The sequence below is a fragment of the Osmerus mordax genome, chromosome 6 (assembly GCF_038355195.1).
Source record: "Osmerus mordax isolate fOsmMor3 chromosome 6, fOsmMor3.pri, whole genome shotgun sequence".
Lineage (NCBI taxonomy): Eukaryota > Metazoa > Chordata > Actinopteri > Osmeriformes > Osmeridae > Osmerus > Osmerus mordax.
This window is the reverse complement of record NC_090055.1, coordinates 2,604,550-2,628,212: the sequence shown is the minus strand read 5'-3', so window position 1 is coordinate 2,628,212 and position 23,663 is coordinate 2,604,550. Positions and strand designations below refer to the sequence as shown.

General features: G+C 47.5%; 3 protein-coding genes across 6 annotated transcripts; 1 reads left to right on the top strand and 2 right to left on the bottom strand.

The window, feature by feature from the left end:
• Positions 1-1,508: 1,508 nt before the first annotated feature.
• gnl1 (guanine nucleotide binding protein-like 1) lies at positions 1,509-8,366 on the bottom strand. Its single transcript, XM_067238193.1, has 12 exons — positions 8,186-8,366; positions 7,258-7,411; positions 6,519-6,655; positions 6,245-6,396; positions 5,985-6,056; positions 5,299-5,491; positions 4,793-4,891; positions 4,478-4,660; positions 4,146-4,324; positions 3,540-3,738; positions 3,172-3,312; positions 1,509-2,643 (listed from the first exon to the last, which is right to left on the bottom strand). Exons 1-12 carry the CDS (start codon positions 8,256-8,258, stop codon positions 2,381-2,383), a joined length of 1,845 nt encoding a protein of 614 aa, XP_067094294.1. The 5' UTR covers positions 8,259-8,366; the 3' UTR covers positions 1,509-2,380.
• A 1,423-nt stretch (positions 8,367-9,789) lies between these two features.
• On the bottom strand, positions 9,790-14,820 carry znf384b (zinc finger protein 384 b). Of its 4 annotated transcripts, none has more exons than XM_067237773.1 (11): positions 14,638-14,820; positions 13,985-14,052; positions 13,660-13,873; positions 13,405-13,527; positions 13,107-13,270; positions 12,899-12,990; positions 11,906-12,130; positions 10,832-10,999; positions 10,661-10,739; positions 10,414-10,572; positions 9,790-10,161 (listed from the first exon to the last, which is right to left on the bottom strand). In XM_067237773.1, the coding sequence occupies exons 2-11, from the start codon at positions 14,048-14,050 to the stop codon at positions 9,790-9,792; spliced, it is 1,662 nt and encodes a 553-aa protein (XP_067093874.1). In that variant the 5' UTR covers positions 14,051-14,052; positions 14,638-14,820. The 4 variants fall into 4 exon arrangements, with proteins under 4 accessions (XP_067093874.1, XP_067093875.1, XP_067093876.1 ...); XM_067237774.1 differs by having other exon boundaries at positions 12,899-12,975; XM_067237775.1 differs by lacking the exon at positions 11,906-12,130.
• A 442-nt stretch (positions 14,821-15,262) lies between these two features.
• Positions 15,263-22,372, top strand: si:ch211-154o6.3 (uncharacterized protein LOC563854 homolog). Its single transcript, XM_067237778.1, is given in 15 exon segments — positions 15,263-15,579; positions 16,326-16,444; positions 17,007-17,254; positions 17,657-17,780; positions 18,004-18,125; positions 18,880-18,966; positions 19,175-19,264; positions 19,636-19,724; positions 20,408-20,480; positions 20,483-20,539; positions 20,542-20,625; positions 20,758-20,880; positions 21,159-21,250; positions 21,252-21,324; positions 22,036-22,372. Coding segments are annotated over 15 exon segments (1,566 nt in total). The 5' UTR covers positions 15,263-15,489; the 3' UTR covers positions 22,131-22,372.
• The last annotated feature ends 1,291 nt before the right edge of the window (positions 22,373-23,663 follow it).

The following is a 23,663-nucleotide window of genomic DNA, read 5'->3' as shown; positions in this document are numbered from 1 at the left end:
TAACAGTTTTGAAATTTATGGTGTCATGCACTAGTAAATCTGAAGGCTTTGTGTGACTATAATTGCTGCCATACAGGTTACAGCCCCCATACTTAATTAAAGTCTTATCTAGGGAAATCAGGCAGCTTGGAGATTGGATTATCAGGCGGAAAGCATTCCAGATGACTTTCACCACATTACTTGCTGCTGCTTTTCATTCGGTCAGCAAATGTATTGGTATTAAATTTAAATATATGCGACTCTGATATCTAGGTTCATTATATTGTAGATTACATTACATTATACTCGGTTCTCTGAGTCTGCCTTGAACAAATGTCGTTTCCACCACAAGGGTGAAGGAAGCACCGTGCGGGTAGGGGAGTGTGGGAATATTAGTGCTCCAATCAGATTGACCCTGCCAGGGAAATTGGATGTGCGTCTTAAAACCAAGCGCAGATTATCCAGCCAACTGTGTCGGTTAATTTATCCATCTACCCATTCCAATGATGACAATAAAATATCTGTGTCCTGTGACAAACACAGTTAGCCTATAATGACTGACAAATGTCTCTGGAAAGGATCCACTTAATTTGGACTTTAATTTTCTTTAAGCCCATATGCTTTTATCAGTAAAGGTTGTCACCATAAGGGTCGAATGTGAACTCTATTTCATAAATCATACAATTATATAGAGACTCATTTGTTCAAAGGGTTCATCTTTATTGCAGGAAGCAATTCAGTTCATTGTCATTAGGCATAATGGCCGGAATGAAATGAGGAATGCAGCAATATACACACACCTCAAACACGCTCACGCAAACACACACACGCACACACTCTGTAATCTCACTCGCTAACAGGTCAGTCTTTTTAACATGTTTCTTAAACAACTCCACAAAAGACTATAGCAACACACTTATGTCTGCTCTAATTGAAGCTGAAATTGTGTTGATTGGTGTTTCCAGCGTACCGTGGGTAGAGACCAGTGATGTCTGTACGCCCCGGTGTATGACATGGTAAAACAGCACTATGCTGCAAGGTGTTCCCTCTGTGTGACATGTAACATACACAGGGTGTGAGGTCACACAGCGTTGCTATGACACAGCACTTACAGGGTGACAGCAGAGACAGGGTGGAGAGGGACCGGCCCACCGAAAGGTCAAAGGCCAAGTTGAGGCGTTTAGACATACAGTTTTCTATACTGTAGTTCCTCTACTTTATGTATTGGCTTTGAGGTGCAAAAATGGCTGTTATGATATATATTTTTTAATCTGTTTTTCCTAGAGTGAAAATGCAGTGGCCAATCTCTGTCTCGGTCTATGGCTCTGGCTTGAAGTAGTTCAGTCAATCAATCAATCAATCAGTAAATACAACTGACAGCTTAACAATGCACTACTGTATGAAGTCAGGTTAGAGTCTCTGACGTTCTCTGTAGTAGTTATAACACTACATGTTCAACCCCAAATAGTCCAGAACATCGGGACCCCCCACCCACCCCCCCCCCACCCCTCCTTCATTAAATTGGAGATGAGAACACTAAATAACAGAACCACACTAGGCAACAATCCTACAAAAAAAAAGAAAAAAAGAACAACATTCAGATGATTGAAAGATGGAGTGGAATCCTCCTACTGGGTTAACCACTGGCACATCTGTGATGAAGCTTCAGCCGTTCCAGTTCTGCAGGGACGCCCCTGGGTGTCTTCCTCATCTTTCGAACCCCACGCCCCGCCCCGCCTTCCACCAAAGCAAGGTCATGCCGAGGTCTGAAACAAGATGGCGGATGAAGACAGTGATGATGACGATGATCATAATATATTGGGGGGTTTTGAGGACTATGCATCTGGCTCTGGAACTAAATGGCGTCGTCGTCATCAGTGTCTGGTCCTGGTTCATCTCTTTCTTTAGGCTGCGGACTAAAAGATCTGTGTTGACCTTTGGCATCTCAGCTATGAGGTCACTTGTAAATGAAAGGAAAATGGAGAACCAATAAATGGTCACACCGTGATTTTCCCAGCTGCTAGGGAGGTTGAAAAAACCCCATCTATGAAGATCTACATGCAGGGTCAGGGGTGAAAACAAACCAGGAGTCAATCCTAGAAGTTATACTTTGGGGGTCAAATGGGCGAGTGAGTGGGAAAGAGAAATTACTCTGAAAACTAAAAATGACTGTGTGTGGTTGGGGTGGGATCGATCTCAAAGCTTTTAAAAGGCAATGTGTGTAGACGGAGGGGGAAACAGATTGAAAGAGGGTGACAGTTCAGGAGGAGTGTGAGGGGTCAGAAGGAGTGGAAAAAGGAACGTAAGTCAAAGAAAGGAAATAGGAATGAAAGCAAAACGCGTTAGGGGTAGAGAGGCCGACTGAAGGGGTGGCTATCCTTCTCTCATCCCCCCTGCTCCATCACTCGCACTCGTTCTCTCTGAGGACGTTGAACATGTTGACCGTGAGGTTTGAGGGCGGCGCGGGCTTCCTCTTGGGCTGCCCCAGCCCCTCGTCTTCATCATCTCCGTCCTCGTCGTCGTCTGCGTCCCTGTCTCTCTCCTCCTCCGGCTCCGAGCTGGACTCTCCTTCCTCCTCCTCCTCCTTCTCTTCAGCACCCCCCTCTTTAGCCCTCCCCTGCAGGGCGATGATCTCGGCCAGGTCTGGGTGGGACTCCCACTGGTCTGTAGATCAACACACCCGTCAACTTTTTTTTCCCCACACGAGAGGAAAATACAGAATCCTGGAGCACAGTAGAGTACAATAGAGTATAGTAGAGTCCTCATCAATGATGCAAACTTTTTTTTCGAAAGGTTTAAAAAATATTTTCGAAAATTTCTACACTTATTTTTCCACACACACAACCCGACACAAAAACAAACCAGTTTCATAATTATTTCAACAACAGGTATTCAAAGTTGAAAAAGGTATTTAGAAAAAAAGTTTCAATAATATTTTTGAAAAAGGGAAAAAAGTTTATAAAGCATGAAAATATATTTTTGAAAGAGGTTAGTTATGGATGCGACAGAGGGAGTTACCGATGTCGGCATTACTGAGAAGACATTCCTGATCATCATTTTTTTCCCTAAATAAGCATCCCGTATGGATATTATCTTACATAGCACATGTCAAAATAAATGTTGTTATATTGTCCTTAAAAACATAACTTTGTCGTTTTACAAAAGAGAGGGCTCCGTGCTAATCTGCCGTACCTTTCTGCTCGTGGTAACCAGGTGGTCGGAGGCACATGCACAGCCTGCCATCAACGGCCAGCCTCAGCAGGCTGTTGGCGGCTCGGTACACGTCGTTACGCGCCGCCTTCGCTGTCTTATAACCCCGCCTGTCAGCCCAGGCTGGGGTGGAAAAGAAGAGAGTTAAAAAATACATTTGAAATAATAAAATAAAAAAAAATCATACAATTTTAATAAAAAATTTCTTTAAAAAGGACAACAAGGGAACAAGAAATCCAGGGTCCGGTTGAACTACTATGAGTCAAATTAGCGGATCAGACAACTACATCTCCACAAGCCGGTTTCCACACAGAGCTCAATTCCACCCGGTGACCACCAGAGGTCCTCACCCTCGCATACGTCCCAGGCGGTCCAGCGGAGCTCCCGCTGGCCCTGCTGGCTCTCCTGGATGTTCACGTGGGCCTTGACGTCCTCCAGGCTGGGGTGCCTGAGCTTCAGCACCTCCAGGAAGGGGGTGCGCTCACACAGGTAACCCACCGAGCTGTAGGGCTCCTGGAGCTGAGACACCGGGTAGATACCTGCCAGGATCTAGAGAAGGAGCACTGTTATTTGTACCTGGGAGGTATTTGGTAGGCCAGGCAGTAGACGTGGAAGGAAACAGCAATGGGATAGAGAAAGGGAGAGGTTGAAGGGGGGCAGGGAAGAGAAGGAAAAGGTAGGAGGATATAGACAATATTGAGATGAAGAAGAAAAGGGAAGAACAGGGAAGGAATGGTGCTTTCATGCTGTAAGAGTTTGTGCTGCATAAGTCAGAGTGGGATGATTGCTAACTCCTGATGATTGGAACCTTGAGAGGCAGTTCTCATTACGATCAAAAGAGCCTTGCAATTACTTTGAATTTGAAAGTCATGAGGGAATAAGTAATCAGTTGTTGTTTTATCATTTCGTCATTCCAGAGCTGGTACGGACATTTCTGGATTCATTTTGTACCGTACCTGTAACTGTTTGTCGACACAAGAGGGGAAGACCAACCCGGGGCAGTCGCACAGTTTGACAGTAGGGGTGAGGTAATAGGTCTGGAAGTATTTGGTGTGGCCGGGAGTTCGAGACACGCTCACCACCTTCCTCCCCACCAGACTGTTCAGAACGGACGACTTCCCCACATTAGGGAAGCCTGCAGACACAGAATAGGGAGAGGAGAGGGGGGTCGTTACTATCCAGACTTTCCCACTTAAACTCTGCGAGGGGGGGGGGGGGGGGGGGGGGGGGAGAGAATGGTTTAGCCTTAATTCGACAGCTACGGTTCAGTCTCTGTACGCCGTCTCACCTATACAGCCCACCGTAAGGACCCCATCTTTATACAGCTCCTTTGTCGGGCCGCTCATCTCCATGGCGACATCGCTATGGTGCTCAACCAGCACCGACTCCAACCCGTCATCGGGCTGCTCCCCACCCGGTTGCTCGGCAACGGAATCTCTTTGGATCTTCTTCTCCCAGCTGGACAGGTCCACTGGAGGGATGACGGTGAGATGTGGGCATGAGCACACAGGGCCAAACAGGGATTAGCGCTGATGCGCTAGCTCATTAGCCACCTAATGCTCTCATCCACACAGGGGGTTTATGGGTGAATATAGACTTTCACCTCTTCCTGCTGTGATTTCCTGACACGCCCTCAGGATGTGGAAGGGGCCCCCCGCCTGCCCACAGCCCCCCTTCTTCCTCATGCGCTTCTTTTGAAGCACTAAAAGACAGAAAGACAGACAAACAGTTATTGGTTTGATACGCTCAGTTATGCAAGTTCTCTCCCCCCCCCTCCCATTATCTGCCATCTTCATATCTCTTCTTTGTCATAATCTCCACTCCCTTCCTTCCTTCCTTCCTTCCTTCCTTCCTTCCTTCCTTCCTTCCTTCCTTCCCTCCTCCCTCCCTCCCTCCCTTCCCTCCCTCCCTCCCTCCCTCCCTCCCTCCCTCCCTCCCTCCCTCCCTCCCTCCCTCCCTCCCTCCCTCCCCTCCCCTCCCCTCCCCTCCCCTCCCCTCCCTCCCTCCCTCCCTCCCTTCCTTCCTTCCCTCCCCCTTCCTTCCTTCCCTCCCTCCCCCTTCCTTCCCTCCCTCTTCCTTCCTTCCCTCGATGAGGACACCCTGCTCTACCTGTGCTGTAGGGCTGCCCAGGGTGGGAGGTGAAGCACACAATGTGGAGGAGGGGGAACTGGGAGGACAGGTAGTGTTTCCACGCCAACACCAGGGGAGGGGAGCACAGGTCGGCCTTGTTCAGCACCAGCACCACCTGCTTCTGCAGGTCGTCTGTGATGTAGCGGTACAGGGTCGGGGGGAAGTGCAGCACCTTGGACACACACGGAGAAGGGAGTCAGATGGCTGAGCGGTTAGGGAATCGGGCTAGTAATCAGAAGGTTGCTGGTTCGATTCCCCGCCAGGAAGAATGATGTTGTGTCCTTGGGCAAGGCACTTCACCCTACTTGCCTCGGGGGAATGTCCCTGTACTTACTGTAAGTCGCTCTGGATAAGAGCGTCTGCTAAAATGACTAAATGTAAATGTAATGTAGAAGGCTGGTTCAGATTGACTCGAGTGTTTAAACCTTGGGAGTTTAAACATGATTTAAAACATGCTTTAAACATGCTTTGGTCTGGCGTGTACCAGCTTGAGCACATGACTAAGCCTTTCCATCTAAACATGTTTGAGAGATTAAACATTTCATATACTGAACAAACTCGGTGTGGTGGCTGTGTAATTTAAGTGTCTCCACCTAGTGGCAATTCAATATATTTCAACATGTGGAATTGGTGTAACAATAATGAGATGAATACAGATGACCTACCGGATGCCGGATGTCTACGATGAGCAGGATAATATCCGACATCTCCAGTACTCTCCACAACTGCCTCCATGTCTGGGAGAGAGTGACAGTGAAAGAGAGGGAGTGAGAGACAGAGAGAGAGACAGAGAAAGAGACAGAGAGAGAGAAAAGGAGGGTGGGGTGAATGGCACAACAGACAGTGAGCCATTTTCACTGTCTCGTGAAAAAGTGTAACCAACACTGTATGCGGTTCACGTTGTGTAAGAGAAGGGTATATGCACCTCCAAGTTGTGCTCAAAATGACTGAGGGATCCAGGGGGGTTCCTGGAGTGCAGGTCATTTACATACTCTCTGTATGACTTCTCTTCCTTTTTCAGCAACTCCTCCCGCGACATCCCATAATTCCAGGGAGGTCGCCGTGGAAAACCAAGACCTGGGTTACAGTGAATAGATATCAAGCAACATTATGAGAGCCAACATTGTGCTGTGTTTTGATAGATACTGTTGGCAGGAGGTTGTTTTGACAGCCTTGTCTGGTGATCTGGGGAAGCAGACCTCTCTCTGTGGGGTACAGATTGTCGACGTTCACTTCCAGATCTTTCTCTGACACCTCCTCCAAAATCTTCTCTCTGGCAATCTTTTTCCTCCTTTCAACCTCTTCTTTGCTCTCCTTTTCAAAGTGCAGCCGGAACCTACGTGAGAGAAAGAATGAAAGCAGAACGTTGTAGCTTATGGTTGTGTGTGCACGGATTGAGGCAGGCATTTGGAACACATTATCCACTGATAACACAAGATTCCACTGGCCCCTTGTGTCTACAATGTCTGAGCTCATGTACATTTCTAACTTGTTCTAGTTTTTATATATATATATATATATTTAGCCTTCTCCGGCCTCTTTTACTTTAATATCTACAAGCCTTGTCAGTTTGTTCCAATTTAATATTCACTTTATTAACCCTGTCTTTAGTTCCCAACACACAGTGCTTCAAACACTACAGAACATTCACTCAACTGTTGTACGTGCCTTAGGCAGCATCGTATCCTAGATATCCTAGTCCCAGCTCACATAGCAGCTGTACACATAGATGGTAACACCCTTCTTTTCACTGGGTCTCCAGGTCTTAAGACATTTACATTTAGCAGTCATTTACATTTTAAATTTACATTTAGCAGACGCTCTTATCCAGAGCGACTTACAGTAAGTACAGGGACATTCCCCCGAGGCAAGTAGGGTGAAGTGCTCAGCCATCTGACCCCCCTCTTCATAGGAAACAAGGTTGCCCGCTGCGCTCACCTGTTGGGGTCGTATCTGCCTTCCCTACTGGAGGGTTGTTGGTTCAACCTCCTGATGTCGGTGGTCTCACTGTCTGAGGTGTCTGACTGCCTCTCTCTGTCCATCCCTCGCTCCACACTGGCATGGCGGCTACTTGGTCCTGAGCCTGTGTCACCTGGACAGAATACAGATCAGAGCCATTGGAAGACAAAGTCAATCAAGCCTTTCTAAATTGGGGCCAAACTTTCTTTGGAAAAAACAACACAATATAGACAAGAACAATGAGCAAACGATAATTTTTATCTCGGTTTTGAGGAAGTATTACAGTATGCCATCAACGTCAGTGGTGTGCATGCATTCAAAACCTAATCTGTTTTGACCATGTGACAAAATAAAACAGTTTTGCCATCCCAATTTGAGATTGCTTAGATATTACATAACTGTATTTCGAGTTTGCGCAGTTAACTATGTAATACTGTACGCCACTGATGCTACAACATCTAACAAGCTAGTCATGATCAATTAACTATTATGCTATGGCTGTACACCAAATCGATAAGCAATCAATAGCAATGACTGCTGGAAACTAACTTCTTGCCTATCGGTATATCTATTGACGACCACATTCCTTGCTCCCGTTAGCTAGCTGCTGTGTAGCTACTGGCTATACGTATGTATGGCTTGATTGTAGAACAATACAGTTTTGTTGTCAGCAGGGATTAGGTAACAATTTGGATACCATTCGCTTGCTACCAACAAACCTAGCCAGCATGGCAAAATAACTACGAAATATAAAGCTTGCAATACATACACACAGGCGTTAGACACATAAAGCCAGTCATTTCAGGTAGCAAGCTAGCATGTAAATTAGCTCGCTACCTAGCTAGCTAACTAGTGAGCTAAATGTAAGCTTATTAAGCACGAGCTTGCTAAGGTGAGATAGCACTACCTCTCTTTCTCTCCCGTTTCACTTGAAGCTGTTTCTTCTTCTGCTTGGTGCTGAATGGCTTCTTCCGAGGCATAATGGAAAGATACTTCAGATAAAGGAACTACAGCTATTAAAGCTTATTGTAATACAGCAGATTATAGATTGTGCTATGTCAGAAAGCTAGCTATTTACATTCGTGAAGTTTCTCGACTCCTACACTTTTTAGTGACGCGCAGATGTCCACTGCAGAGAATGACGGACGAAACCAATACGTTGTAGCTAGCTGTCTATTCTGTTTACGAAGTTGGTTTAAAGTAACCAAACCTTTAAATCAATTTTTTTAAACGGGGTCTTTGTTTAACACTTGTCTATAAATATATATCATGAGCAATTATAAAGAAATATCGCTCCACTCATTTTATCAGAATGGCTCAGTCCGAAGTGTAAACACAAGCTCATTTGCATGACTCATTTCTTCACACAACTGGCAAATCGAAAATCAAATTTGTCAATACAGGCACACATGAAGTCCCCCATTCTATATCGATATCGGAGTTAAACGTAAAGAGTTTTAAGGTGTACGCCGTTCAGTATTTACCAAACAGGTACATGGCACCGCTTCAGTGAGGTGTTTAATAGTGTAGGTATCGTAAGCGTAAAACACATCTCGGATTGACGTGTCTATTTGGAAAGGAATATCATAAACATCCGTTTAATACTTAAATATCGGAAGTATAATAGCAAGAATACATTTGGATAACAATTATATTCTTATGACACACAATGAGATACAACTAGGACTACATGAGGAAAAAGAACACGCTAACCCCATTCACCTCCCAAAATAGTACGTGAACGAAGCAGAGTTTGGCTTTAGTCCATACATGTCAATTGTCTTTTAAAAGGTATATGGACTTTCGTTACATACATACATACATACATACATATATACTGGTAATATATACTTTGAAATATTTGCTTATTGTTTCTTTTTCTTCTTCCAAATCAATATATCCTACTTCCCTTTTTTCAGTGAAAAATATAATTGTTAGCGTATTCTAAAATAACTAAACATAACATAGAAATGACAATGAAGTTGTAGAAAAACGGGAGTATCTGTAAGAAAGTATAAAAATTTACCTTCACAGTTTACCACCAGTTTCCATTAAAAGTATCGCTGAAGTGATCATAAATGATGGCCATGGATACATTTGCAGGGAAGAGCAGGATATGAAATAGTAAAATATAAAAAGAGAACATCTCTTTACTCTGTTTCTCCTCTCGCCGTGCGTTCTGGATGAACACAGATGGAGAGAGATACCCTCCTTTACATGCACTACCCATTCAGAAACCTGGGTTCACAAAAAAAAGGACATTAATCTGGGCATTAGTGAGAAACCGAGTACAAAAACACCCTCTCTCAAGAGACCTTCTCCCACCCAAGTCTCCTCCAAAGGTCTTATGCCACATTCCATTTTTCAGGCACAGTCATGTGTTCCTCTGTCATCTGTATTTCTTAAATCCAGTCCATCAGAAATCCTGTCCATGTATTCAGCCGTCCTACATGCCTCTCCTGGCTCCCTTCCTATGGTCCACCCCCCCCCCCCCCCCTCCCCACACGATCACTATGAGTTCAGGTGCTCCACCTGGATGGTGGAGGTGGCCACAGTGAGACAGAGGTCTTTATGGGACACCAAGTCAGCCACACTAACTGTTTTGTATTGGATATCCCCAGCAGCCACAGTCTTATACTGGTGCAGGTCAAAGGGGCATCCCACTGTCTCTGCCTGGGTGTAGCTGCCCTGGTTCTGCCCCTGCCCCTGCCCTCCTCCACCGGGCCTGGAGCCCCCGCCGTCTGTGCCCTCTCCCCGGCCTTGAGCTCCACTGTGGGCCTGGTTCTGGTTCTGGTGTGATTGTGCCTGCTGAGTTGCGGCTACGGCCGCTGCAGTCAGCTGGTCCGGGTTGTGTTTCTGCATGTGTTTGACCAGGTAGGTCTCCTGTGAGAAAGACAAGACGCAGAGAGACTACGTCAACACCGGGGAGATCAGCAGGATACCACTCGGACCTCACTTATAAAGAGACTCGGCTATACAGCTCGTCAACCTCCAAATGATCAGAATCAGGTGTGCTGGATCAGGGTCGGAATTAAAACCCTAGATCTTTAGGAGCGGGGTTGGCCAGTCCTGGTCTGGAGTTACACTGGTCTAAGGCCACAGCTCCACAGCCCTGTAAAGAGACAGCAGTCTTACCGAGGTGTATGTGCGGTTGCAGAGGCCACACGAGTACAGCTTGGCGTGTTTCACCGTGTGCGTGGACAGGTGAACCTCCAAGCTCGCAGCGTCCGTGTAACCACGGTTACAGTTGCTACACTTGTAGGGCTTGTCTTTGTTGTGTTGCCGCCGGTGAGACTGATAAAGGATAAAAGTTAACCTCGTCAGTGAAGGAAAGGGGGGGGGGGAGGAGGAATCTGGAAACTAGGATAGGGTCGTCACTCACCTGGAGGTTAGATAGTTGTGTGAAGGACTTCTCACATCCCGGATGCACACACTTGTAGGGCCGATCTCCCGTGTGAATGCTAGAAAGCGAGGGAGGCAGAGTTTCCCATTACCGAACCGAAAACCGTCACGCAAGGAGGCGAGAGGGTCACGTCGTAAGAGGGGTGGTTACCGGTTATGCTGCTGGAGGTGACTGAGCTGTCTGAAGCACTTCTGGCAGAAGGAGCAGGTGTAGGGCTTCACCCCCGTGTGGATACGGATGTGCTGGGCCAGGTAGCTGGAGTTGGCAAAGGACTTGGTGCAGTGGGGACACTTGTGAGGTTTGGACTCTGTGTGGTTCCTGTGGACAGAGGGATGAGTGATGGCCGAGGAACAGTCCAGGGAGGGGGGAGGACAAAGGAAGATAAGAGAAGGAAGACACATTTCACAGATTGTAAATCACAACGATTTTCAACGATCCGACTGGTTCCTTACAGCAAAACGCACTTGTGTCAAGAGTAACCACAAATCCATCACTAGACATAAAAATAATCCATCACGGTACAGTCCTCTCTGTGAGAACCCAAAAGGTTGACACACACAGGAGCGCTGTTGGCGATTTGGTAGGATTGTGAAGAGAGAGCATGAAGATTTAAATGCATCTCCAATGATTCTTTCTTGCCAATCACTAGGGGAAAGCGAGAGGTGGACGCTGGGCACTAATGAGCAGTGGAGAACAGGGAAGCCATAACAACAGGGCAGCAAAGAGCAGCTCATCTGAAGGGTTAAGGTTGTCCGCTCAGCCTTGTGATTAAGCATAAAAGTGTGTGTGGGTGTGTATGTGTGTGGGTTGGGTGTGTGAGGGCTTAGTAGAAGTGAGGAGAGGCAGGCAGGAGAAACACAGAGGGGAGAGCTAAGCACATACAAGCACACATGCACGCACACATTGTACAAATGGAAAAGAGCTCCCCCCCCCCCCCCAAACACACACACACCAATCACAAATATCTCAAACTCTGCAGTCAGATGCATGCGTCCTGAATGGAGGTCTCGATAACCTTTTTCACAGAAGAGTCCTCTACTGAATGTTGGTTTTCGAAAAAAGGTCACTAGTTGGATCCTAGTAGCTCACTGTCATGCATAAAGCACCACTCATTCAGGCCACACACACACACAGACGTCTTGGTTCCCCATGACAAACTAGGGGGTGGGGGGTTTAGAGGGAGAGAACGGCATGGTGGGGGTAGGGTGGGGGGGTCAGCAGTACCGTGTGTGCTGCTGTAAGTGACTGAGCTGCCTGAATGATTTCTGGCAGTAGGAGCAGGTGTAAGGCTTGGCCCCGCTGTGGATACGGATGTGCTGGGCCAGGTAGCTGGAGTTGGCGAAGGACTTGGAGCAATGGGGACACTTGTGGGGCTTGGCCTCAGTGTGGGACTTGGAGTGGATCTGCATGTCTGACTTACTGAAGAAGGTCACCGCACACATCCGGCACCTACAGGCGGAGAGACACAGAGTCGAGGGGGCGGGATGGAGGGAGGAAACGGAGAGAGAGAGAGAGAAGTACGAGAGGAAACGAGGAGAGGGGGAGAGGATTCAGGAATATGGAAAACAGTTTGAGGAAGAGGAATAGGGGAGTGAAAAGTAAATGATTTTAAGGATGGTCAGACACGTTGAGGGAAGGGGAAAAGCAGAACAATAGTAGATGACATGAAAGTGGAATGAGTAGCACACAAGAGCCGGGGAGAAAGAGGGTGAAACAGGTGAGGACAAGAGGAAGAGAGCACTTTCTGCTAAAGTGAGACAAGGATAGAGAAGGAGCTTGAAAGGGTACCGAAACTAACAAGACGTGCAGCATAGAAAGAGAGGGAGAGACAGTCAAGAGGGTCGGGCAGAGCAGGTGAGGGGGTGTGTGTCCACTCCGTTGCAGTGTGTGCGGGCGGGCCAGTGTGTCCATGCAGCAGACCAAACACACGCCGTGTTTCACAGTGCAGTAACGTCCAGTGAAAACCTTACACCGGCAAAGCAGGTGTGCGTGTACGAGTGTGTGTGCACTGCCACAGCATGCAATGAAGCCGTTCTGTGTGTGTGTGTGATGTAAATATCCAGCAGCACCTTGTTCATCCAAAGCAGCCTCATCCTAACCTATAAACCTTGACTGCTGCACACACAGACAGGTACAGGTGTACCCACATTCTGCAGCCACATCTCAGCTGGATAAGGAGCCTCTGTTTGGGGGGGCGTTCAGTGATGCCATCTGTACCTGTAGGTCTTATTTGTGTCTTTTCCTCCGTGGTCTTCGTCTTCATTCGACAGGTCGTACGGGTCTGTGGCGTGATGCTGTAAAGACATAACCTATCAGAAGTCAGATTACGCCAACACACTCGAACCCCCCCCCCCCCCCCCCCCCCGCCGTCAACCCCTCCCCCCCCCCCCCTCAACCCCTCCCTGCCGGCCAGACATCCTCCTACCTGCCCCCCTGCTGCTAGGTGAGCCAGGATGAGAGTCTCGTTCCCTGCCGAGAGGGCGTGGCCAGCACCGAGCCCCGCCCTCTGCAACGCCGTCTTTTTCTTCCTGCCTCGCTTTGATGGAGTCGGCATGACAACCAAGTGGGGTAGTCCATCTTCTTTTTTATCTAATGGGAAGGGGTCAATCTAAAGGTCAATCTGCGTGTGTACGTCATCAAGACTTTATTTCAATTTTTACCGGAGTGAGGTGTACTGAGAAAAATGCTCTCTACAGATGTGTGTGTGTGCGTGCGTGTGTTACCTGTGTTCGGGGCATGAAGTGCAGAGACGATCATGGTCGTTGCCGGGTGACCGGGAACAAACGATTGAGAGGATGATGCAGGAGATACTAAAGTACCCTGAGGGGTCGTGATGACCAGACCTGCTACAGAGTCAGAGAAAAAACGAGAGAGAGTCAGAGAGACAGAGAGTCAGATAGAGAGAGAAAGCAAGAGACGACTGTGCACTCCTGTGTCCTCTACAGAAGGTTTGCTGCTGTCTTGGATGCGAAACAAACCTGCAGTCATGATGCCAGTGGAGGACACAGGGACCACAGTGATGTTTTGGGTGCTGTGAGGGGGAAGCAGGTGCCCCCCTCCCCCCTGCCCTCCCCCCTCCTGCTTGGGGCCTGGGATGAGCACTGTCGTTTGGTAGTGAGAGGTACTGGAGGCTTGGAAGGAAGGATTCTTCTCCTGCTCCTTCATCTTGTTCAGAAACATGGCGTTCTCGATCTGAGAGACACAGATTTGGGGGGGGGGGGGGGGGGGGCGGTCGTTACATATGATACGTCTGTGACTCTGGCTTGGAGTAGCTGAGGGAAGGAGACAAATAAATGGTTATACCTGTCCTTGCACAGTGGGAATGGGAGACCAGAAGTACGATGAATTAAAGTGGGAATCTTCCATCATTCCTGCAAAACAACAATTCATTACGATTTTAATAACTTCGCTTGCATCAACATCGGCCCGTGTTTGTAAAAGGCGATGACAACTGCCAATGTAACTTGAACATTTTGCAGCATACTGCTGGACATGCATGGCACATTCAAATCTCAGTCAATGTCAACATAATCAAGTTAGTCGTAATATGATTGTGTTCTTGTGAATATAAAACACTGTGACACGTCGCAAAAGTCTTGAAATGAATAACGCAAATTGTCTTTCCACTTGTTTAGAATTGAGTGTGCTTTAAGTGCGCCTCCATTTCTATTCCTTGAATGCTAGCTACGTGCAAAAATAGACACCGATAGCAGAATGTGTGAGCGAATAGCTGTATCTCGCGCCTGTCGTTCCATAGCTGAGAAAGTAAAAAAAAAACAAAGCCCCCAAAAAATCAAGGATAAAAAAAAACGACGAGATGAGGGGAAAAAACTACACTCGGTACAAGTCAATCTCTCAAAGACTTCCGGCTGTCCAGACGAAGAGATGCGGCTGTAGCAAGTCGCACAAATTAGCAGAAAAATACTACGATCAAGTGGGCTAACCGTGGTATTTACCGGTGCTGAAGTCTCCCTCTCCCTCCCCGGAGTTCCCGTGGACCGGGACAGTTCGGAAACTCTGTCCAAACTGCCCGAATGTAGAATTTCACCGCGTTTTTTGTCGTCGATATTTTTTCTTTTTTTTCTTTCTGGTGAAGCAGCTGGCCGACTTGTCTGCGCTACACTTCCTGCCTATAAGGTCCACAGACAAAAGCCGTGTATGTTTGGTGATGTCATTTCCGGAGAATGAGGTGTATTTTACGAAAGTAGTATTTAATACTACTATTTAATAGCAAAACAATACAATTTAAATATGCATGGTATATGCATATTTTGCTGAATTTAATGCCTGTGGCATTGCCTGAAACTGCACATTTTCCAGCCCTATACATTTAGAGGTTATTTCAGTTGTTTAGGCCATTAGATTCCATTAGGCTATATTAAAAGGCGAATGTAACGTTGAATTTTAGCCCTGAAAGAAAGTTATGGTAATCTAAAATTAATAAATTCTCTTATGGATGGCACTGACATTGAAGATTTAGGAATCTAGTTGTTGAGTTGGAAATAATTGTCCCTTCAGTCCACACGGCGTCGCCAGGAAGACGTCCCGACGTCTGGTGTTTAGCTGGTGGTTGTTGCCCTAACATCCGGCTAGGACAAGTCTCAATGTATCTGTCAACAATACTTTGGAAAGTGACAGCTAGCGTAGGTAGCTACAGTAGGGTCCGTGAACAGTTGACTCAGTAGATAGACTGCAACAGAGAAATTAACTGCAGTGCACCTTCCAGTCTACTCTGTCAAGGCGAGGAATCTGGAAACAAAAGAAGTTTCAAGTTTCCGTGCTGCTAGTTCTTTTATGAAGGGCTTCAAATGGGGGAGGCGAGGAAGTTACAGAAGAAGTTGAGACAGATTGAGAATTTGGAGATCAAAATCACTCTTACCCCGGAGGAAAGATTCAAGGTAGAGCACAGTCCTTCATCACTTGTTTCAATATCAACTGAAAGCGCAGTATAGCGCACCGCGATCCAGAATTGATTTCCCATGAGTGTAGTTTTCACGGTTATAAACTGTACCTTTAGTTCCCAAGAGCGGGGACCTAGATGTAGGACCATTCAAATCAATATGTATCATTATATCCTCTCATACCCCTGTCTCATTATTAAACTCAGCTGCAGTTCGTACCAGTCTGAAACACCTGCACACAAGCCTAGCGAATATGAGCTGTAAATTGTTCAACTTCAAATGCTCATCCGTTTGCACACTAACACCTTGTCTATACTTACTGCCACATAATTATCTCTTGGCGTAGAGAAAACTAGCAGCATTTAATAAATCTCTAGTTAATAGTCTATTTAGAGGTTGTAAAGAGTTGTATTAATAAATCATAGCTGTGTAGATCATATCATATTATGGATTTATACCTAACTCTACATACTGTGAAGTCTCATTAAAGTGTGCTTTTCAGTGGTGTAGAGATATAACTTAATAGAGAATTAAAATAACCTAATACATGTATAATTTTTTTTAGGCTCCCTTAATTGTTACATCCTTAAGTATTTCCTGAACCTGCAAATGTCTTGTTTGCCAGACAAGTAGCTAGTGGGGAGACCTTTCACAGCTAATGTATATGGTCGTGTGTGTAAATAGCCAGAGATGCTCAGACGTGTGTACTAACCAAACGCTTCCACCCCACCCCCCCCCATCAGATCTCCACGAAGGCGGAGCTCCGGTCCAGATTGGCTGAGCTGCTGCTGCAGCCTTCTGGCCCCCAGCTAACTCCAGGGATCGTGAGAGAGGGAGAAAAAGAGAAGATGAAAAGACAAGTGTAAGGAAGCGAGCGAGGGAGGGAGGTGACGATAGCGGAGAGAGAGACAGAGGGAGAGAGAGACAGAGGGAGAGAGAGAGAGAGCAGTGGCGCTCTTCAGAAGCAGTAACGTTCACTTTGAAGTCTTTGAAGTCCTGTGTGTGTCTAGTTGGTATATTTTAGGTCAAATATTGTCATGCTCTTCCTTCAAGACCCTGTCAAAAGATCATAGGTTGTGTATTGGGCCACGGTAGGTCATAGAGTCACGAGTTGCCCTATCTGCCGTAGTCACCAATGAGCAGTCAGTCAGGCTAAATCCACAGACCAAATCTGCCTACAGCTACAAATACAGCAATCTAAACCTGAATCTGAGTTTTTCTCAGGGATGAAAAACACTGAGCCTGTGGGCTCCCATCTGACTAAGATAAACAACAACCCAAGCTTTCTCTCAGTGCAAGGATTTAATATCGGTGGACTAGTGTGTACCTTTTGGTACAGTGTGAACTGTTCCCTAGTTGTCTTATTTATGTGCAGTACCGTTCAGCATGTACAGCCCGCTCAGTACGTGTAATTTCTGACACAGTGAAGATGCCTCTGAGGCCCTTCCATCACATAAGCCTCCAGCTACCAAGATCCCCAAGGGAGAGTCTCGAAGGCTGGCAGCCAGGCAGGAGCAGACTGCAGCGGGGGGAGACACAGGCGGAGGAGAGGAGAGGCGGGCGACTCCCAAGCCTTCAGAACCCTGCCCAGCCGTGAAACAGCAGAGACCAGCAGAACCAGCAGAACCCTGCCCAGCCGTGACACAGCAAAGACCAGCAGAACCAGAGGGAGGTGGGCATGGCTTGTATGTTTATGTGTGTGTGTATATCTAGATATGTTAGGTTGATAGATAGAGAGATTTATGTATCTATATACAGTATGTATCCCACAGAGAATGCCCGAAAGGTCCAATATACATCTGTAATAAAGGGAGAGTAATTGCCGTATGGAGAGCAATCTAACGACAGCTCCATAGACTTTTAGAACCAGGCGAGGCTACCTGACTCAACAGGTAGTTGTTTAACGTCAACCTCAGGGTGGAAGACACAGACTGAATGTGCTGCATCCTTCAGACAGAATCAGCAGCCTGGTCCAAAATAACTGCTTCATGTTGCTAAATACGTTTTTAGTTGGAGAGTGTTTTCAAGAACTGACGAGTCAGCCATGGTAATTGTAGTCCTTTTCCCCACCCAGATGCCGAATTCAACTCCCTCAAAGCATCCTGGGAAAAAGCCAAGTTCCGATTGAGGTTCTTGGAGGGTCACAGTGACATCATCACCTGCGTGGTGTCTGTAGATAACCTGGTGGTCTCAGGAAGGTACAGGACATCATTCCAAATGAACCATCCTAAAACCGAATAATTTAACCTCTCTCTTATGTCTCTCTTTTTCTCATTAATGCATAAAAAATGTATAAAAAATATCTGACAGCTGAAGAGGTAGCTGAACCCGGGGCATTCTTAACACGCACTCCATCTCCACACTCCCAGACTGCCCTAACTCGTTGTCCCTGACTCCTTTCTCTCTCCGTCTCCATCCCAGCCGAGACACGACGGTCAAGGTGTGGCATGTCCCCACGGCAACGGAGCAGAGAAATCTGGGGGGTCACACAGGGGGGGTAACCTGTCTGTCTGTTCCTCCACCAGAGTACTGCAGGAGGCTAGGTAAGACACGGATGCACATAGACAAACACCTGAGGCCAGACACACACCTTTTATATAAAAAATAAATAAATATATAATGAAAAACAATACTGTGCAAACATTCCTAAACTGTATATCTCTCTCTCACACACCCACTGCTCAGAGAAGCATCGGTATTCCGATGATTATAATATTAGCTAAATCAGGTCAGGCCCAGAGAGCTAAATCGCCTCTGCAGAGTCTCCGAGGAGAGCTCTCCTCCCAGCAAAAAGAGGGATCGCTCTCCTCCTCGCTCCTCTACTTGAACTTCTCTGCCCTCTCTGTCTCTCATCCCACGCCCCCCCCCCTCTCTCTCTCCATCTCTCCTTTTTTTTGCCCTCAAGTAGAAACTTAAGAGTGCCAAGGGCAAAACACTGGAATATGTCTGATGGAATATAAGAAAAAAGTCACATTTTAAATACGTATCATATACTATTGCACAGCAACAACATCTTTTTGTCTGTTTATCCCCTCTCTCTCTCTCTCTCTCTCTCTCTCTCTCTCTCTCTCTCTCTCTCTCTCTCTCTCTCTCTCTCTCTCTCTCTCTCTCTCTCTCTCTCTCTCTCTCTCTCTCTCTCTCTCTCTCTCTCTCTCTCACTGTCTCTCTCCCTCTCTCTCTCTCTTTCTCTCACTCTCTCTCTCTCTCTCTCTTTCTCTCACTGTCTCTCTCTCTCTCTCTTTCACTGTCTCTCTCTCTGTCTCTCTTCTCCATCTGGCCGACCTTGTCCCCTGACAGCAAGGTCCCTGTCTCTGTCTGAGAAGGAGAGGTTCATTCTAAGTGGTGCAGTCGACTGTTGTGTGAGGATTTGGGCCTTAAGCACTGGTGAGTTTACCACTGACACGCTCAACCACCCTGAGCCCAAAGGCTTTGTGGGTGTGTAGTTTGTGTGCGTGTAGATTCACGTGCTTTTTATACACTGCGTGTGTGTGTGTGTGAGTGACTTTGCGTTGTTTTGTGGATGTGTGTGTAGCCAGCCGTGTGTGTAGTAAGAAAGTTTGTAATCATCCGTGTTCCTCTTCCTCTCCCTCAGGTCAGTGTGTTAAGTCCATCTACACGTTCAACACTGTGTCTGCTCTCTGCTTTGTGCCCGAGGGAAATGGATACATCGTCACTGGATCAGGTGTGTGTGTGTGTCTTTGGGTGTGTGTGTGTGTGCAAGTGTATATGTGTGTGCATTGGTTAACGTGTCGGTTTGTGGTTGTCGGACGTGTGTGATGTGCTCGTGTGGTATGCAATCGGTGTAATTGCACGTGCATATTCCACTGTGCACCTGCGTACGTGCTGTATGGCCTCGGGCACCACTGTAGCACACACCATATGTGAAAACTGTGTGTGGCTGTGTCAGCGAAGGGGTCCGGGAGGGGCAGAGCTTGACGCAAGCCTGATAGGAGCAGACATGTGATGCCGCTAGCCTCAGGTGTGTTCACAGGAAGCATCCGTAATAGCTGCCGGGAGCTGGAAGACGGATTTACCTTCTCTCTCTGTCCTCAGATGGGGGTAAGGTTCAAGGCTGGAGCTGGCTCACCCTGGACAACTGTCAATCGATCAACGCTCACCAGGAAACTGTCACTTCCCTGCAGGTGGGTTCTGCCAATCGTCTTGCTTGGTGCCCTCACTGTTTGAATCAGGGGTTCTAAAAGACACTTTTTCTTCACTCAGACCATTTCACGAATGTTAGGAAAACTAGCAGCGATTTATAGGTGCCTGACTGATGTTCTCCTGAAACGAGATCTCTGTGCTGGCAGCCCATCAGAAATGTGTATGATTTATGATGTGTTTTGCCAGGGAAAAGCCTTAATAAAGCCTTATTAATCATAATATTTAAAACCAAGTAATTATTTTTAATGAGAAGTCGGCAAAAAAAGAAAGAGATCATTTCCTTCTCTGTTCAGACTAATGCCGTCTATTTTGTTCATTTCTTTCAAATGGAAATCAATTTGGTCTCTCGGAGCGCTGGCTCTTGTAACAGGATATTTGAAAATGCCATACATGTGTTGCCTACAAGCCTTCATGTAGCGCGGGTCTGCTTTGAAGGAGAAAGCTACACATTCAGAATGTCAAGAGCCTGTAATCTGGAAAACACATATGGCAAACAAATTAAACCATAAAGGCATAATCATCGCCCTCTCTCGGTTATCATGCAAAGCCCGCAATCCATTTAAATACACCAAACACACACACACAAGTATATACCCTCACACGTACGAACACACACACAAAAAAGTCTATCTCCCATGACAACGCTCCCTTCTGTCCTCCACAGTCCCAGGGTCCTCTGGTGTTCAGCGGATCAGCGGATGGGAGTGTGTGTGTGTGGGAGGACCTCTGTCAGAGCGGGACCCCTTGCGACTCTTACATCACTGGACGCCATGGGTGACGGGCTGCAGAGGTCATGGTGCCGTCTGACCCTCAGTCCCCGTGGCGACAGGCTTTTCTTGGCCTATGGGAGAGCTAACGTGAAGATCCTCAACTGGAGGGCTGGTGAGGAGTGTGTGTGGTGTGTGTGTGTGTGTGTGTGTGTGTGTGTGCTTGTGACAGACTTGTTTGCGATGGACGTGTGTGTGAGAGTGTTTAACAGGGAGTGTGACTTGCCTTTGTGTTCAATCATGTCAGGTACTGTGTCCAAACTGGCCAATCACAGCAGCTCTGCAGGAGTCACAGACTGTGTCCATCAGACAGGGGGAATCCTGATTGGCTCCTGCTATGACTTAACAAATGGGGAGAGCACACTCAACTGTGAGTTGATTACTAACCAATTCTAATGATACTTCATCTAATGATATTTTCTAATAAAAACAAACTGAAGATAGAATCTGCTAAGGGTTTTATTGTCCCTCCCTCCCTCCCTCCCTCCCTCCCTCCCTCCCTCCCTCCCTCCCTCCTCCCTCCCTCCCTCCCTCCCTCCCTCCCTCCCTCCCTCCCTCCCTCCCTCCCTCCCTCCCTCCCTCCCTCCCTCCCCCCTCCCCTCCCTCCCTCTCCATGCTCTCTTATCTCTTCACCTCTCTCTCCATCAGTATTCTCGCTTCCTAGGTGCAGGTACTTGACCTCCCTGATGTGTGAGGAAATACCCAGAATTCTGTGCTTCGCCACTTGGTTCACAGGAAGTGGGGGACCACCGCTGGGTGACGGGGGGACGGGATCTGGTTGTCTGGAGCAGCTGCCCAGCTCCAGCAAGCAGAGGTACACTCCACCCCAGATAACACATCACTCCTTTCTGCTGACAGTCAATTATTTTTCCGCATGAATATAGATGTGTTAGTAAGTCAGTAATTGAAGGATTGGAGGAGTCACAGTTTGGGGAGTTTTAACGTAGCGATGTGAGTAATGTGATTATGGGAATGATGTCACAGGGGAGACGTCACAGCGAGCGAGACAGCCGATTGGACGCCTCCCTGACGGAGTCGGAGGACAGTGAGGACGAGTCGGATAGTGATGGTGACAGGCACTCCCAGCACACTTGTACACGTCCAAACTGTACATTTGAAAGTGGTCATGGCTTCCCTGGCCTCGTATTTCAGGGAGTCAGATGGCTGAGCGGTTAGGGAGTCGGGCTAGTAATCTGAAGGTTACCGGTTCGATTCCCGGCTTGTGCAAAATGATGTTGTGTCCTTGGGCAAGGCACTTCACCCTACTTGCCTCGGGGGAATGTCCCTGTACTTACTGTAAGTCGCTCTGGATAAGAGCGTCTGCTAAATGACTAAATGTAAATGTAAAAATGTATTTCATTAGGCTGCACCAGAGGCAGGCTGAAGCTGAATGAAAGATTGAAAAATTAAGACTAGCTCCTGCCTGGAGTCAACCCCTAAATTCCCACACATCCATCTGACAGTCTCTGTAGATTATAACATTTACTCAAAATCACTAATTTAGCAATTGTTTTCTCTCCAATAGAATATGATGATAATGATGGTGACGACAAAGACTCCACATCCCAAGATGCATCAGACGGCTCCTCTTCTGGTTCCGCTGTGTTCTTCAGTGAGTGAAACACCCGCCACCAACCTCAAGAAGATGCCGCCCTAGAGCCAGCAAGAGGGAGGGAGGAGGAGAGAAAGAGTAACGCAGAAGAGGAGGGGGCTAAGTGTGACAGATTGATAGAGTGGAGGCGAAGGAAGAGCGCCCATATGGAGGGGAGAGTGTGAAGAGAGCGAGCGAGCATTGAAACAGACTGTTTTTCTATTGTAAATGTTGTTTCTCATGTATGCAATAAAGCTGTCACGCTATCACCCCTTGCGCGTCCAAATATTTATCCTGAATTTACCCGCCCCCCCCCCCCCCCCCCCCCCCCCCCCCCCCCCCCCCCCCCATCCACCACCCCCCCTGGTCTGACATCAGTGGAGAGATACCAGCCTCCCCACATCCACACCCCCCTGGTCTGACATCAGTGGAGAGATACCAGCCTCCCCACATCCCACCCCCCCTGGTCTGACATCAGTGGAGAGATACCAGCCTCCCCACATCCACACCCCCCTGGTCTGACATCAGTGGAGAGATACCTGCCTCCCCCACATCCACACCCCCCTGGTCTGACATCAGTGGAGAGATACCAGCCTCCCCACATCCACAACCCCCCTGGTCTGACATCAGTGCAGAGATACCAGCCTCCCCACATCCACACCCCCCTGGTCTGACATCAGTGAGAGATACCAGCCTCCCCACATCCACACCCCCCTGGTCTGACATCAGTGGAGAGATACCAGCCTCCCCACATTCACACCCCCCTGGTCTGACATCAGTGGAGAGATCCCTGTCTATTTGCACGTCCCCTTACTACACTGACTCCTGTAAACGGATGTTTATTGATTCCACTTACTCCCCTGCATTCCCCATCTTTCTGTTTTTCTAAACATAATTAAAGATCTTCGCCACCTCCCAAACATATATTCATGTTGTTCTCGTAGCCTATGTAATCTACTTCAAATACATTACTGTATCCCCCCTGTCCTTTTAATTGAACCCGTTTAAAAGCATTATTAGCATTTAAATCTCTCCCTTACTGTTTCTCACTCCCCCCCCTCTCTCTCTCACCCCCCCCCTCTCTCTCTCTCCTTTCTCTCTCTCCTCTCAGACTCTACATGTCTCTGTCGCTAAGGCAACCAATGCCTTTTCCCCACTTGCGCTCTATAACTCCTCTCTCCTCTCTGTCTCTCTCATTCCCTCTACTCAGCCAGAGGTAGGCATGTTAACTGATAGCTGTCTGAGTGACTGACTGACTGTGTGAGGCTATGGTCTGTCTTCGTGCCTGTGTGCGAGTGGACGTCTGTGGCGTTTTGACATTTGACTCGGACAAGAAGTCGCACCCTATCCAGCTGTAAGTGTCCGTGCATGTGTGTGATGAATGTTGCCGTGCACAGGTGTGCATGTGTTTGAGTGTGCGTGCGGCGCACTTTGCACGCTCGTGAAATAACGACGCGTCCGTTTCTGTAGCCAGAGGCGCGTGTGTTTGTGTGTGTGAGAGTGTGTATGAGTGTGTGTGAGAGAGAGGGTTTCCCCTTCCGCTGCGTTCGTATATTGGTCTG

Excerpts from the sequence above, each read along its gene's own strand:
- gnl1 (XM_067238193.1), bottom strand. The coding sequence starts at position 8,258 with ATGCCTCGGAAGAAGCCATTCAGCACCAAGCAGAAGAAGAAACAGCTT. Across the intron at positions 6,397-6,518 it reads TCTGTACCCCACAGAGAGAG|GTCTTGGTTTTCCACGGCGA; the intron begins GTCTGCTTCCCC and ends ACTGTAACCCAG. Across the intron at positions 5,492-5,984 it reads TCGTAGACATCCGGCATCCG|GTGCTGCACTTCCCCCCGAC; the intron begins GTAGGTCATCTG and ends TGTGTGTCCAAG.
- znf384b (XM_067237773.1), bottom strand. The coding sequence starts at position 14,050 with ATGATGGAAGATTCCCACTTTAATTCATCGTACTTCTGGTCTCCCATT. Across the intron at positions 13,874-13,984 it reads TTCCCACTGTGCAAGGACAG|ATCGAGAACGCCATGTTTCT; the intron begins GTATAACCATTT and ends TGTGTCTCTCAG. Across the intron at positions 10,573-10,660 it reads CACAACTATCTAACCTCCAG|TCTCACCGGCGGCAACACAA; the intron begins GTGAGTGACGAC and ends ATCCTTTATCAG.